This window comes from Gracilinanus agilis, chromosome 3, assembly GCF_016433145.1.
Source record: "Gracilinanus agilis isolate LMUSP501 chromosome 3, AgileGrace, whole genome shotgun sequence".
In the NCBI taxonomy this organism is placed as follows: domain Eukaryota; kingdom Metazoa; phylum Chordata; class Mammalia; order Didelphimorphia; family Didelphidae; genus Gracilinanus; species Gracilinanus agilis.
In genome coordinates this window covers 57517478-57534564 of record NC_058132.1, presented here as the reverse complement: position 1 = coordinate 57534564, position 17087 = coordinate 57517478, and the positions used below count along the sequence as shown (strand labels likewise).

The window sequence follows — 17087 nt, the reverse complement described above, 5'->3', positions numbered from 1 at the left end:
TGAAAATTCTCTTGTTGAAATGTCCAGTATAGACTTACTTATAGAATGTTAAAGTTAGGAATCACTTTGAAAGTAATTTTGTCTTTCCCTCAGTGGAATGGAGCCATTCCTTGTGTGATCAATAGCACTGACAGAATTTAGAGTTCTTTCTTCATGAACACTCTTGAACATTTCTAGGAATAGAGGTTCTTCTTAAAAGATAGACTTTTCTATTGGCGAATAGTTTTCTATCTTAGAAATACCTTCCTTTTATCAAGACAAAGTCTATCTGTACCTTTTGTACTTTAGTCCTGTATTTCTCCTCAGGATCCAGATTTGATTTCTTTATTCAGATAAGAGTTCTTCAGGGACTCCGAATTTGAGTTATGTGGATATTAGATGACTGATGAAGCCTACTTCTTCTTCAGTACCCCAATCTTAAAAATCTGCCTCAGTAGCACTAAATGAGACCAAACTCAATCAATTAGTATAATCCCACTTTCATATCATGTATTTGAAAAAAGCCTCCAGATTTGCTGTTAAATAGCCCCCTTTCATTGAAAGTCTTTTCCTTTCAGTACTCTTGCCATCATGGTTTGTTCTTTTCTGAAAACATCACTGCTTATTTTCTTCCTAAAGGGAACACAACTCTGGAAATGGTCTGACTAGGGAACCACACAGTATACTACTTGTGCCTGGAAGGGATGCCAATAGCAGATTACTTGGGCTTTTTTGACTGACTTGTTACATTTTGATTCTTTGAGATTTTAGTCCACTAAAGCCACCAGACTCAACAAATTGCATTTTAGCCATGCTTCTCTTATTGTGTATTTGGAAAGTTTGTTTGTATACAAGGGCAAGACTTCACCATATGCCTTTTAGATTTCATCCCATTAAATCACTTTTTGAATCCTGACTTGGTCATTATGTTAACCCTTTTAACTTTGTGTCAAATGTAATTTCAGTGAGGATGCCATCTTTGTCTTTTTCTGTGTCTTATAACAAAATAAAAAGCTTGGAATCATTCAGGGCCCAGCCTTGGAGAAGTCCACTGGTAGCCTCCTTTCAAGTTTACGTTGCATCTTTAATGAGAACTCTTTGGACCTGGACATTCTATCATTTCCAAATTCATGAATGAATGGATTATACATTTAAGTGCTCAACTTTGTGTAAAGCATTGTGCTACCAGGCAGTGGGAATACACATAGCAAAAGTAAGACACTCTTTGTTCTTGCATCTATTGGGGAGGACAATACATATGGAAAGTTTCAGCTGTAAGTCAGATGGAAGGGTCCCATGGTCCCTAGGTTGTACTGGCACTGATAAAATGAACCATCTGACAGTACCCAGGATGTTGGCAACAAGAACTTTTCTGTGTCTTCAGTAGCTGTGGCTGCACACCTGTAGGAGCAGTTCCCAGGTCCTCCACAGTTTCCCAGGGCCCTGGGCTAGAAACATTGATGGTTCCCAAGGCTCTTGGTTCAGGATCCTGGGCTATCTCCATCAGGTTCTGGAGGGGATTTGGTAGTTAGAGTGGTGGTCATTCGACTTTGCTGGCACATGATGCCTTTGCTCTCTCCCAAGAGTATTTGGCTGCCTTAGCTAGGCTGGCCTGGATGCTATGTGTGTGGCAGTTGGTTGGCAGTTGGTTGGCAGTTGGTTGGCAGTTGATGGGGATATCTGGCCCCTTCTCCATAGGAACCACCTCCCCAGTTGATGGCTGTGAGTGCTGGTCTGAGAGTGGAATACACATAATTGGACTGTTATATAGTACGCGGCACTTCATTTTTCCCACAAGAATAGGATGAGAGACTTTGTTAAATGCTTTGCTAAAATTGAGGTCTGCTATATTTATAGGAGTTCCCTAATCTGCATATTTAGTTGCCTTGTTGAAAAAGGAAGTTAGTTTGGTGTGGTATATTCTTGCTAAGGTCATTCTGGCTTTTGGTGATCATTATATCCCTATTTCATTTTATTTTATATTACTTAAATCTCCTATAATGCATTCCTCTCCCTTCTTGCCAGTCATCATTAATAACAAAGAATAAAGAAGGGAAAACACCTAAATTGAGCAAATCTGAGTAATATTCAGCTCAACATGACATTCCCAGCAGACAAGAGTCTCCCTCTTTTACCCTGAACTGTGCCCCCACTACCCCCTTCACCATTCCCTTAGCCCCTCCTCTGTGGGGCCAAGTTTGATCAGCCTACAGCTGTGGTGTTTCCATGTATATGGCAGTTATATGTGTTACTTTTTCCCAGCCCATGTTATTCTCATCTCCTCTGCATTTGTCATGGGCATCTTTTCTGGGAGTGTAGTCACCTCCACATTAGTGTACCACAAGTTGTTTGGCCATTTTCTGCTTGATATCATATATTTTCTTTTCTTTAACATAATCTTAATTATTCATTATATACATGCTTTTCCCCCAGCCATTCTTTATTACAAAGAATAAAAAAGCAAGAGTTGAAAAGTGAGCAAAACTAGGCAGTACCTTTCTTCAGCCTGTCAATCTCCCAGCACTGCAGAGAGGTAGGGAGAAAGGGGGCCTTGTTCCAGCTCTTTTTTGGGGCCAGGATTGATGATTATAATTACATGATCTTTGTTACTGATCTTTTTATTAACATTGTAATAGTCATTGGATGTCTCCTTTTTCTCTTGCTTCCATGCCTACTTGTACAGGTTAAATAAATGACTAACTTTAACATGTGTTAAAAATAGAGGTAGAAAATTCAAATCACCAAAATAAAAAGATGAATAAGGTGAAAAACATGACAGAAAATAACTAAAAAGAATTAATTGGGCCTATAGGTACTTTGTTAAGAATTTTACAAGTATTATTTGATTTCCATAACAACTTTGGGAGGTAGGTGCTATTATTTTCCTATTTTATAGCTGAGGAAACTTGCCTAAGGTCATACAGCTAGTAAGTATCCGAAGCTGGCTTTGAAATCAGATCTTCTGATTCCAGGCCCAGCAATCTATCGTCCACTGCATTGCCTTACTACCTGCTATTAACCTACAGTTATATACCAGCAAAACCGGGAACTTAAAAGAAGTAGAATAACACCCAACAAAATATGAAATACCTAAATTAATGGAACTTGATATAGAGATATCAAGCTTCAGAAAATAAAATCAAACTATTTATAAAGGAACTACCAAAAGAAAAAACAGCCCAATCCAGATGGGTTTTCAGGTGAATTCTATCAGATTTTTTTAATTTCATGCAAAACACAGTTCTATATTGGCCATTGTTTGAAAGGGCATACTCACTCATAGTCAAAACCCCAAAATAAAACCATAAATACACTGATGTGAAAGATGACTCCAATAGTTCTTTCTCTGGAGGTGTATAGCATTCCCCATCATAAGTCTTTCAGGTCTATCAGATTTTAAAAGAAATTTTAATACTTTTTACTACAGAAATTATTTTCATGAGTTGAAAAAGAAAACACTCTACTCATCTCTTTTATGAGCCAGACAGTGAAACAATGTTTAAATCAGAAGAAAGCAAAGCAAAAAGGGACCCACCATCATTAATGAACATTTGATTTACATTTTAAATGAAATCTTGACAAAAAGACTACAGTGCTATATTCAAAATATTACTTTTCTATGATCAAATTGTATTTATACAATGCATGTGAAATTGGTTCAGCTTAAGGAAAACAACATAATTATATTGAAAATCTAAAATCATAGGTTTACAGTAGATTCAGAAAAGGCCTTTGAAAAGTACAACACTTAGGCTAAAAACTGTAAAGTATAAGCATAGAAAGACCTTTTAAAAGATAAAAAGTATAAATATGATAAAAAACATATGAATAGTATGTATCTTAAGCCATAACCGTAGCATTATACTCAATGGAGAAACACCAAAAACTTTCTCAGGAAATATTTGATGATGACATAATTCTAATAACACCAATAATGATAATATGATACGGACAAATAAAGACTGTAATAATTTTGGAATTTTAACAGCTTACTGTTAAATAGTTTTTTAGACTCAATCTTTTTTTTTTTCTCTTTTGAAAACTGATGCAATAGGTCTCCTGTGTCCTTGTAGCCACTTTTATATTATCCACAATATTTCTTTCTTTTTTAGAAATGATTTTGTTTTTATATTATGTTTACCACTGTGTCTCTTCCTCCACTCCCAGGCATGGTCTCCCTCCTCTGCAGAGAAGTGGGGTAAGAGGTGTCTTCTCTTGCTCATTGTGGTTCTTTATGCTGTGGTGATGGTGGTGTATATTGTTGTTCTGCTTCTCTTTACTTCATTGTACATCATCCAGTCCATGCTAGTCTGTTTTCCTCATTAATCCTTTCTTACAGCACAGTAATAGTTTGTAGTATTTATGTACCACAGGTGATTTTGTTTTCCCTAACTGGTGGGCATCTATATTATTTCCAGTTCTTTTTCACCACAAAAAGTGGTGTTACAAATATTTTGGTGAATGTGAAACATTTCTTTTTGTTGTTATCTTCTTGAGGATACAGAGTTCCTGCTTATGACTACCAGTAGAATCTCTGGTGTAAAGGGATGGATGTTCTAACGACTTAATTTATACAGTTTCAAATTATTTTCCAGAAAGGATGTACTGATTCCCAGATCTATTAATAATGCATTAATGAGATTCTCTTTCTCCATACCTCTCCACAGAGATTATTCCTGTCTTGTCATTCTTGCCAATTTGCTGTGTGCAAAGTGAGAAACTTGAAGATTGCTTTAATTTTTATTTCTCTCATTAGTGATTTGGAACATTCTTTCATATACTTGTTCAGAGTTTACAATCCCCTGGGAAATTTTTTTCATACCCTTTGATTTCTATTGGGAAGTGGCATTTACTTTTTTGTATTTCTGCCTATATACTTTAGTTAGGGATAGGGACTGAATCTGTGGCTATGTCGGTATAGGGAACTGTCAATTGGAGTGACTCTTTAATATATGTTGGCATGTGCACAACTCACAACATAGTCTCAGAGAGTTGTCTAGAACATTAAGACATTAAGTAATTTGTCCAGGGGCATGTAGTCGAGGTTTCAGAGGTGAAATTGAAATCACATCCTCTTGACTTCAAGAAGACCAGTTCTCTGTCCACCAAGCCATAGTGTTTCTATTTGCTTTGTATATCAGAGATATTTTTATAGAAAGATTTCTTTCCCCAGTCAGTTATTTCCTTTCTTATCTTAGTTCTATTAAATGAAAATTATCTATTTCATCTTCCGTAATTTCCTCTATTCTTTTTCTGATCAAGAATTGCCCTTCCATCCAATATTATGAAAAGTATGTGATTGTGTGTTTCTCTTCTCTTCAAACTTCTTTAATTCTAGGAATTTGTTCTGGTCATGCATACATGTTGGATTATTATTTCCACCCTTTTTCACACATGCCAGTTCTTTAGGTAGATTTGATGACTTGAATTTATTAAAGTCATCAATTGACTCCTGTCTTGCTTAGAAACCTTCTTTTCATTCACTCTGTGCTTTGGTCCTGTGCTCTTTTCGATGCTTTTCTTTTCCCACAGTATCTTTTAAAAAAAAAGCCCCAAAGTGTGCTACCTACCCATATTTTTGATCTTTTCTTGTCAGTTTACAACATTTTCTCTCACTTTTAGCTCCCTGATTTTTATGGGATATGCCACATTTTAAATTCGTACTTTGTTTCTTGCCCTAACTTCTAATGTCTAAATAGGGTATTTTAAATCTAGCATCCTCCTGTGAATCCACATCCCTTTTTTGTGACAAATCTCTCACCCTTTCCCTACCCCTTTTCTCCTCTGAATTTTATTCTTTAATTGCTACACTTTGTTTTGGTGGTCATTTGACTTGATGCCTCCAAAATAACTTCTTATAAACAAATTGAATAAAACCATCCAACATTGTCATTGTGATTAACTTGACATGCTTCTTTCCATTTTTTTTGATTGACTTAACCAAAGGAAAAGATGTTGCTTTTACTTTAATTTGGAAAGTAACATTGTACATGTATTTGAACTTTAAAAAATTGATCCATTTAGTATTGTTTTCATTTATATTTCTGTAGTTACTAAATATAGTTTAAATTCTCAGTTTTTCTTGGAGTGGTTGTTAGTTGGCAATTCTTTCCTTAAACTTTGTTTATTGGAGATTGATTATTCATCTAGGTTTACTTAGCATTTTCCAGAGTATTTTAGAATCAGAATTTTATCAGAGGTACTTGCAACTATTTTCTCTACAATCCATATCTTTTCTTTTTGCATTTATTTCATTTCTTCTAAAGCTTTTAAATTTAACATAATTACTATGTCTCTTGTTTTCCCTTGATGAGCTTCACACCCTCCATCTATACAATAAAAGTCTCAGACTAGATGGTCTTGAAGAGTCCTTCAAGCTCCATTTCTTGCACCTTCATAATTTTTCTAAATCTTCCCTAATACCCTGGATTTTGTTCTATTTTTATAGTTTATTTAAATTCTTTTTTTCATCCTTGACAACACCTAAGGTGCTTTTCTTGTATTTGTATTGGTATTTTTTAAAATAATTTCTTCATTTCATATATATTCTTCCCCTGGAGCTACTTTTTCAATCCTTTTTCACACTGATGGGTAGGGTACTAGACTGTGGCTGCTTCTTGACTCCCTCTGCGTCTGAGAGTTGTTGGGGAGTAGTTTTCTAATGCTGTAGTGTGCCCCAGCTTGATTTTTGATATTATTTGACCAGACTTAATTAACTTTCTAGGAAGGACTGGTCTACCAATGTGGAATATTAGGAATAGTTGATTCCAACTCTAGTACAACTAGTTCCCAAAGTTGGTGACATTCTTCTGCCAGTACAGTCTTTAAACTCAAACTTAGAGTGTGTATTAGGTAATAGGATAATTTGTCATTCTGGGGAAACCTTTTTGCTGGAGATTTCATGTTGTTCCTATTAAGTATAATGCAGCCTTTCTGCTGGGCTATTTGTAGAGCCTTATAATTGCCTTTCCTTATTCTGCCCAGATTCCCCATAGCTTTTAATGCAAACACTGGCAGTAGCTGCTATAGGACTGTTAGGATAGTATTAGGAAGGTCAGAATTTTATGAATCCTCTGAAGTTTAAAAAGTTTGCTTTTGGCTCAGGGGAGAAGGAAGGAGCCCTAGGCTCTCAGTTGACTGCTATTTCATAGATAACTTATCACAGGTCATGACCAAGGCTCTTCAGCCATTACATGCCCACTTCTGGTGAATGGCACTCTCTTTCATCTAGTGACGTTTGCATTGATGTATGGGGCAGCTGGATGGTATAATGCTACTCCTTTCATCCTCTCCATAGTGCCTGAGGACATTTCTCACTTCACCTGCCCCTCTGCCCAGCAATCCAATAGGAGCACTTCCTCCCTCCCCTATCTGGGGTAAAGGGGCAGCTCACGTGTGGTGTGAGGGTTGCAGTTTGGTACTCGGTCTCTAAAAGGTTCTCCATCACTGGCCTAAAGGTTGTGCATTGGCCTGGAATCAGGACGAATCATCTTCCTGAGTTCAAATTTGGCCTCAAGACACTTACTAGCTATGGTGACCCTAGGCAAATCAATTAACTCTTTTTGTCTTGGTTTTCTCATCTGTGAAAATGAGCTGGAAAAGGAGAAGGCAAACCATTTAGTGTGTTTGCCAAGAAAACTCCAAATTGGGGTCATGAAGAATCAGGTACAGTTAAAAAACTAAACAACAGCAATACAAGTTGAGGTTTAAATCTAAATGACTAATCTAAATCTTAACAGCTGGTTGATTGATTCATTAGAACCTAGATTATACTTTTCAGTGATAGATGTATCTGAACCTTGCACAGTTCAAGTGGCATAGGTTGAGTGATTCTCTTGATTTTCCTACTCTGAAATTTATAACAGAATAAAAAAGAAGAGGAAAAAATAAAGAATGGCATAATTACACTATTAACTGAACTTGAGAAAGCTCAGTGTTCTACTCTCAGAGACCCTAACTTTTTTTTTTTAAGGTAAGGGGTAATAGTAATACTTTATTTTCTCTTCTCTACCCACCTTCCTCCAGATAATTTTGCTCATTTGAATAACAGCATTATTTGTTGTACTAGTTTTTTTTTCTGTGTACATTATTGTAGTCATTATGTGTTTATATTTTTTAAAATGTTGGTGTTTTTGTTGATGTCTTCTCTTATTTACATCGTAACTATCTCCAGTGTCCTTACCCTCTTCTTCCCCCATCTCATGTAACAAGTAGTATTTATTTATTTATTAAAGACAGAAAAAAAAGAGACAAAGTCAGCACAACTAATCAATACATTGAAAAAGTACCAAAATTTGTGCACGTAACACCTGTGAACCTCTCTTCTCTAAGAAGTGTGTGTGGGTGTCTTCTCATCTTTCGATGTTTAAGATCTGCTTGAGCTTTAGAATTTTTCACTTTTGATTTTTGATGTTTGTCCTTTCCATTTATGTTGTTATAAGCACTTTGTAGGTTGTTTGCTTGGCTGCTTACTTCACTTTGTATCAGTTCATATAGATCTTCCCAGGCTTCTCTGTATTCATCATCTGTATAGTTTACTGTACATTAATACCCTATTATATCATTGTGTATATTGTTTTTCTAGTTCTGTGTACTTTACATTAGTTGATAGAAGTCATTCTCTGAGTTCATAGTCATCTTTTTTTATTGCATAGTAATGCTCTTTTCATTTATGCAACACAGTTTGTTTCACCATTCCCCAGTCAGGGCCTTATGTTGTTTTTAGTTGTTATTACTACAAAAGAGTGCTGTTATGAATACTTTGAATGTATAGAACTGCCCCTTCACCTCCTCTTTACTTTGTCTTTGAGTAGATAGAATAGTAAGCTGTCTGTATCAAAATACAGACATTTTACTCACTTTCTTAGTGTATTTCTCATTTTTCTTTAAAATGTTTGAACCATATCATAGTTCCACAAACTGCATTGATGTACATTCTTTTTATTTTCACAAATTTTCATCTTTATTATGAACTTGACATCAATAAATGTGAATATTTACATAGAAATATTGTATTTCTATATAAAGATAAACAAAAACTATTGTATATAAAATAGCAATTTTTATGTACAACTTTTTAAAAAGTGTATAATAAATTTAGTACATTACTTTCAAAGCTGATCTGCTCATCTTTGTCTCTCTCTGAAATCCCTCTATTTTTGTCTATATGTTGAAAAAGGTTTCATTGATAGTCTCTTTTTTTCTTACTTTCTTCTCCTCCCTTTCCTTCTCCTCTGTCCTCCTCTCTCTATTACTGTCACTAAGCTCCTTTCACTTCAAATCTCTCTCCCTCCCCCCCATTAAAAAAAAATGACACACTTCTATGGACTGAAAGCATTTAAGAGGAAGGGCTGAGTTAACTTCTGAGAGTAAATCATAATGGGATGAAAAAGAGAGAAAAATTATACAAGTCATAGATGAGGATTTGGATTTGGCAGGGGAGCAGAACTCCCTATTCAGTTAGAGATTAACTAGTTCAGACCCGACTTCTTTTAGAAGGTACTTCTTTTGAATGTGAGACTACAAGAATACTGATGAAAAGAGGAGAAAGAATAGAAAATGATGGAAGGTCAGAAACAATTAGCAGTCAACTGGGAACATGAAGGGAAGAGGCTAACAGGATGAATTAGAAGAACCCCAAAATCAATTATTTATGAGGAATACACATAAAACATATATTCATAGACAATCAAAAAATGATATTTCAAAGAATTAATTATGCTGTAGCTAACAAAAAGGCAGGCGAAAGGGAAGGGAATGAAGATTTATTAAGCACCTACTGTGTGCCAGGCACTGGGCTAAGTGCTTAACAAATATTAACTTGTTTGGTCCTCTCAACCACCCTGAGAGGCAGGTGCTTTTATTATTATCTTTTTTTATGGTTGAGGGAACTGAGGAAGAGAGAAGTTAAGTGACTTGCCCAGGGCCATACAGCTGGGAAATATCTGATGCCATATTTAAATTCAGATCTTCCTGATTCTGTGCTTAGGGCTTTGTCTTCAATGCCATATTTGCCCAAAGGAGTTTAATGATATTTTAAAAGAAAGGTCCCTACATGGTAATTATTTATAGTAGCACCTTTGGGGGAGTTCCCACCAGCTGCAATCTCTAGATTCAACTTCACTGGCATCCTGTTCCCAAGAAATGTGCCGCCTAGCTCTACTAGGAATATCCTCATCGTGGAGATTGCATCAGCTTTGGTACTCTTACCTCAACAGTACTCTCAGTAGCCTCTGCCACACTGATTGGAGGGTGGAAGAACAAAAACCTCTATTTCAAGATGGTCCAGAGGGTTTACAGCCATACCATTCCCCCCATCAACTGCATTCCACTTCCATTGTCATCATCATTAATTTCCTAGAAGTTCCCCTTTCCTGTCCCATGGTTTTCATCTTCCCTCATTTGATTGTAAACTCCTTAAGGACAAAGACTGTCCCTCCCTTTCATCTCCACCCCCACCCCCATTTGTATTTTAAGCACATGGCACTTTACCTATCTATAATAGATACTTAATAAATGTTTATTGAATTGAATTGGCAAAGAATTAGAAACTAAGAAATTATAAATTTGATGAACATAGAGAAGCATGGGAAGAAGTGAACTTTTGCAAAGTGAATTAAATAGAAGCAGGAAAACAATGACAATAATCATGAACCAAAGCAATCAAAATTGAATATTGCAAAATCGTAATAACCAAGGTTATGATGTCCCCTTATATGGCAGAAACGAGGGGGACAGAGAGAGCAGGAATACTGACTGTTAGAGTTTTCCCTTTTTAAGAAAAAAATATAAGGTATAAGGGATGGCTTTCTGGGTGGGGTTGGGTAAGGAGTTGTCAAAAGAAATGATGGCAATAAATACTCATTTGAAAAAGAGAATATCAGCAACTCTTGACCTGCATGCCTCATTTCTTCTCTCTATCAAATCTTTATGAGAATTATCTATACACAAAGAGGGCATCTGACAAAGAGTAGAGCAGGGAGCCAGAACGGCTTTTACAGATGTCATTTGATAGTGACCCATATTGAGAAAAATGGAAAGAATATAAGATCTTAACTGTGCTACTGGTTTGTTAACTATTAAAGTAAAATATGACTCAGTAGAGCAAAATGCTCCCTTAAAGCTTCCTACACCAAGACAGCTCCCAAGCCCATGTCAGAATTTTACAATATTCCTTGAAAGATGTAGTAACAAAAGTCACTTTGCTCAAGATTCTGACTAATAATGTCGAGTGGAAAACAGGGAGAAATTTGCAAAACAAAAGTCTTTTATCTGTCATGGAGGTTATCCAGAGCACAGTTCCACGTACAAGAAATATTTCCTTTAGATGGTAAGTTCCTTCAGAGCCATCTATTTAATGATGATATCTGCTCACTATTTTAAACTATGAAACATTTCAGAGACTTCTTCAGTGGATTCTGTATTACTTAAGAGTTTGGCTTAACTCTCAAACAGGAAAACCAAGTGACTGAAGAAAATTCATTACCTCAACTATAATTGGCTTTTCTCTTTTTCTCTGCGTGCGTGCGTGCGTGCGTGCGTGCGTGTGTGTGTGTGTGTGTTGGATAGCTCCTGCTAACCAATGGGTGAAGTGGGGTCATAGCCTCCCAGTTTCTGCCTGAAGCAAAGGTTCATCAATATATTTTCCCATGATACATGGCTCTAAGGGGCCATGGAGTAACTCACATGGATGTCAGCAACCTCTGATACATTACCCAGGATAAGCCAAGTAGAGGGTAGCCTTACAGAGCTGGATGCCTGGAAAAATAGTGGGCTGCTTCAGGAGCTGTGGCAAGGGATGTCAAATTTTCCATTTGCATCTTTCTTTGGTGTTTATGCTTTGCCAGGAAACCTAGGGGAAAGCCTCCAGCATCTTGAGTATGCCTTTTTTTGCAGGATTCCCAGAAGGATAAAGAAAGAAGTAGCAAAGAATGAGAGGGCATGAGAAGTTTATGATCTGCTCTGTTGAATGTCTAACCAAAATCGAAAAAATACATAGAACCACTAACTTATTTTTTAAATATGGACATTATAATGCCCATCCTGACTAGGTGAAATTGCCATAATTCCTTCCACTGCTCTTCATATGACATGCTTTATTTACCCTCTTGTGGCCACCCTTTTCTTGATGCACCCTGTTATCTATCAAACAGAAATTGATAGAACCCCTGAAGTTAATAATTTGTTAGTTATTATTCTAGATGCTGAGGATGCAGAGACAAAAGTGAAGGCTTTCATATAGCATATTGGAGTGGACATTTAAGGGCACTATTGATTATCAGAGACAGAGCTGAGGAGTGATGCATTTCAAGCAAAGGGGACAGCTTATGTATGGGCATAGAAACAAGACGGAATAGTGTATGGGAGGAATAGCAAAGAGGGAAACAGAATGATGCTGAACAAGATTCAGATCCAGGTTATAGAGGTCTTTTAAGTGCCAAACCTAGAAATCTTTATATGCCTCTAGAGGTAGTAGATTTTGGAATGTTGGAGTAAGCAAATTCCAGTGAGTGATGTGGTCACTAACCAGGCTTCAAGTTGAGAAATGAGTGAAATAAGAAGTAGAAGCAACTTGTGTAGCCAGTTTTTTGTAGGAGTTTGTAATAAGGAGAAATTATTTTATAGTGGACCCATGAGAAAGTATTTTATTTTTTAAAGATTTATTTATTTTATTTAATTAATTAATTTGGAATATTTTCCCATGGTTATATGATTCGTGTTCTTTCCCTCCTCTCCCTCTTCCCTCCTCCTGTAGCCAATGAGCAATTCAACGGGGTTTTACATATGTCATTGATCAAGACCTATTTCCTCATTATTAATATTCCATATTATTAACATATTAACTAGGGCAATCATTTAGAGTTTACATCCCCAGTCATATCCCCATTGAACCGTGTGATCAAGGAAATGTCTTCCTTCTGTGTTTCTGCTTCCACAGTTCTTTCTCTGGATGTGGATAGCATCTTTCTCATAAGTCCCTCAGAATTATCCTGGGTCATTGCATTGCTGCTAGTAGAGAAGTCCATTACATTTGATTGTATTGTGCCACAATGTGTCAGTCTCTGTGTAGAGAAAGTATTTTAAAGATGGGAAAGACCTAGGCTTATTGGTTTGGTAGCAGAGAGAATTAGTCTATAAGGAGACACTGAATATGGAATGAAGGATGATTGCAGGAGTAGTTTGCTAGAAGTGCTGAATGGGATAGGATGTCAAAGTTACCTGTAGTAATGGGGTTTGCCATTTTACAAAGAGGGGTTACTTCTTCATCTGAGATTAGTATTTACAGAATTTAACTTGATGTCAAGGCATTTTGAGATGTATAGTAGTGGGAAGAAAGACCTTGCTCTATTAAGTATGTATGAGGTTAGGTTTCTCCTGGGAAGTTAGGGGCCTGGCATTGTGAGGAAGACTTTAGGAGGGAACAGAAACCGCTGCTGTTGACAGTGGGAAATAAAGAATCAGAGAAGGAGAAATAAAGATATTGCTTTATGGCAATGATTGTCCAGTTGTAATAAGATAACATAAATATATAGTAATTTACCTAAATCCTGGCATTTTGTTTGGTGTCACATTCCCATCATCCCCTGCTGGTGCAAGGGGGGAGGAGGGTACTTCCTTATATCTCTTTTATTTTAGCACCATTCAGGCTTGATTATTTTGTTCAAGTTCTTTTGAATTACATTGTTAAAGTCACTGGACAGATTGGATAGTCCTGGTTCATTTACTTTGTAGAAGTTCATATATGTTTTCCCGTGCTTTTCTATATTCTTCATTTTTGTTATTTTAAAAACAGCTATTGATATCTTTTGGTTTTCATTACCTGAATTTCCTCCCATATCCTTAACTGTTTCCAGAAAGCCATTCCTTAAAACATATTTTTTAAAAAATTGTATCACCTCATGTATTTCCATATTTCTTCATGTTTGTAATTTCCTATAGCCCAGAAGTATTCTATTACATTCAGTGCACAGAGTGCTGGGCTTGGAGCTCTGGAGTAAGGAAGACCTTAATTCACATATGGCCTCAGACACTTAGACTGGACAAGACACTCCACTTCTGATAGCTTCAGTTTCTTCAAATTCTTATGAAGATCAAATGAGAGAACATTTTTAAAGAGCTTAGCACAGTGCCTGACTGAAGTAAGCTCTTAAATACTTGTTTGCTTCCTTCATTCCACAATTTGTTTAGCCATTCCCCAAAGAAGAAACAAAATCCACCCCATTTGCTGATGACATGATGGTTAAATGAAAATATCCTAGGGAATCATTGAAGAAACTAACTGAGACATTTAATAGATTCATCAAAGTTTCAGGCTAAAAAATAAGCTCATAAACATGAATAGCAACAAAATCTGAAAGGCAGTAATAAAAATAGTTTTTAGTTATTCAAAATAACTACAGATTGTATGAGATATAGCCGAGTCACTCCACCAGTGTACACTTGGTATTTGGATAGGTTTAATTACAAAATGCTTCTTTAAGGAATAAACACCTTAAATAGTTGGAAGAATATTCTGTGTTCATGGTTGGGCTATTGCACTGTGTTAAAAATACCAATATTGCCAGTTAATTTACAGAATTAATGCTATACCAATCAAATATCCAAAGGAATACTTGTAGAACTTGATAAAATAATTACAAAATCCATTGAAGGAACAAATGAGCTAGAATGTCAATGAGGAGATAATGAAAATGGGAGTAGACATATAAGGGAAACAGTACTTCTAGAACTTAAACTATATTGCAAAGTATCAGTAATCAAAACTCTTTAGTATTGATGAATGAAACAGAAAAGTAGATCAGTGGAACAGATGAAACAAAGAAACAAAGAGGAACTGAAATATGAATCACTTAGGAAAGAGTCCCTCGTTTACTAAGAATTACTGGGAAAACCAGAAGACAGTCTGGCAGATCCTAGGCGTAGAACAACATCTTATACCATATTCTACCCTAAATTCAAAATTGATAAGCAGCGTAACTATTAAAGTTTGTACTGTACCATGTTAGTAATTTCTTACAGTATGCTAATATTCATTAAATTCATCTACCACACCTTGTTTACAGAGATTTTTCAATTGATGACCATAAACTTTGTTTCTAGTTCTTTTGATATTCTAGAAAATGTTGCTCTAAATGTTTTGGTGTATGTGGGCCTCAAAGTAATATTATTAACACCTTTGACCACGCATTCATGCATTGAATAAGTTACAATGGCTCCCCATTAATTCTAGCATCAAATATAAATGCTTCTATCTGGCCTTTAACATGGTATTTTGGCTCCAACCCACCTTATTATTTACATTACTCTTCTTGATGTACTTTTTGGCCCGACCAGGCTGTTCTTTTCTGAGAACAGTGTACCTCACACGCCATGCTTAGTCTCTGGTCTCCATGCCATTGCTTTGGTTGTGCCTCAGCCCTTTGATGAACTCATTTCTTACCTCTTACTTTTAGAATTTCTCCTTTCCTTCAAAGCTCTTCTTAAGGATCATTTTGTCTTTGAGGCCTTTCCTGATGCTTGTAGCTACTACTAGGATCTACCTCTCTCCCAAAATTAACTCATTTTTACCCAGTCTTCCCCCAATTCCTGGTTAGTGTGTGGCTTCTTGGTCTTGCTTAATAAAATAAATGATTGCTTTCCAACTCAAAATCCTATGGGCTATTTCATGATTTTCCAAGATAGCCCTGGATAGGTAGCTCACTTAATTACATCAGTGCTTCTCATCATTTTGAGTTCTTAAAAGAACATGATTAAATAACAGTGATTTTTTTTAAAAATGACACTTAGAAACCTTTAGTGTGAATGACATCATTATATACCTGCCACTTTTATAGTGTGCTTTAAGGCTCTACAAAACATGTTATAAACATAATCTCATTGGATCTTCACAATAGTAGGTTCTATTATCCCCATTTTACAGATGAAGAAACTATGGCAGAAATGAATTGTTTCTCATGGATAACAAGCTAGGAAGTGTGCCTGAAGCTGGATTTAAATTCAGGTCTTCCTGACTCCAGGCCAAGTGCTTTATCTCCTGGACACTCAACTTGCCTTGTTTGTTACCTATGCATTTTAGACATGCCTCAGTTTGTGCCACAGAAAATTGAGGAAGTTGTATTTAAGGGGAAACTGTAGGTTCTCTTGTAGCTCTGAATCCTTTAATAGCAGCATGACTTGGTTGATAAAGGCAGGAAGTTCGATTTATATAGGTGTGGGTTTGTGTTACTCTCTTTAGGACTTATTAGCTTTGTGACAGTGACAAGTCCCTTGACCTCTCTGCACCTTTTTTTTTTTTTTATATATAAGATGGGCTAAAACCTAATTCACTTGGTTATTACAAAGCGTTTTTACAAATTTCAGGCAGCTTTTACTTTTATGATTCTAATAGAATGAGATACTAGACTTAGTAGATAATTCTGGGCCTTCAAGATGGTAAACACATCTTGTCTTTCCATGTTTATCCCTTGTTCTTACTAGTCATTAAGACTAAGGTGACCTATACTTCATTTCTAGCCATTTGAGGAAATGTCACAACATTGCTAATGACATTGGGTAAAATAATGTAATTTAGCTATAGAAATGCATAGATTGATACAGATCTGATTGCTAATATGATACTTTTACTAAAAGTTTATTTCCTTACAGGTAACACAAGTAGCAAGACAACCTGGACCTCCCACCCCTTCCCCTTATTCAGCACATGAAATAAACAAGGGACATCCAAATCTTGCGGCAACTCCACCAGGACATGCATCGTCCCCTGGACTCTCACAGGTAAGGCAGACCCTCATGTTAGAAAAGTTGCCAAGAATGTCTTTGTTGCTCCTTGTCTTTGCTTTCTAAACTAAATTCTTGTCTGTGACCAGTCTGTGTAAAACTCTCTAGGCTAAGTTCCTTCTACCACTCAGATGGAGAATGGGAGTTGTGTGGTGCCAGTGCCTGTTTTTGATTCTTATTTTTATTCTCTCAAGTTGTTGTTGTTTTTAAAGGCCCAGAGATCTTCCCTTATTGACTGGTCTAAAAAAATAAGACCCATGGCATTTATTTATCACACAGAGTACTCGTATGTAAAGTAAATCATTATATAGTTTTCACATCTTGAATCAACT

At 36.2% G+C, this 17087-nt stretch overlaps 1 protein-coding gene across 1 annotated transcript in view; it reads left to right on the top strand.

The window, feature by feature from the left end:
• Positions 1–17087, top strand: part of EIF4G3 (eukaryotic translation initiation factor 4 gamma 3) — a 371582-nt gene that overhangs the window by 107229 nt on the left and 247266 nt on the right. Inside the window, exon 3 of the mRNA XM_044667830.1 lies at positions 16624–16752. Within this exon, the coding sequence (XP_044523765.1) occupies positions 16624–16752 (129 nt within the window). The remainder of the gene's footprint in view (positions 1–16623; positions 16753–17087) is intronic.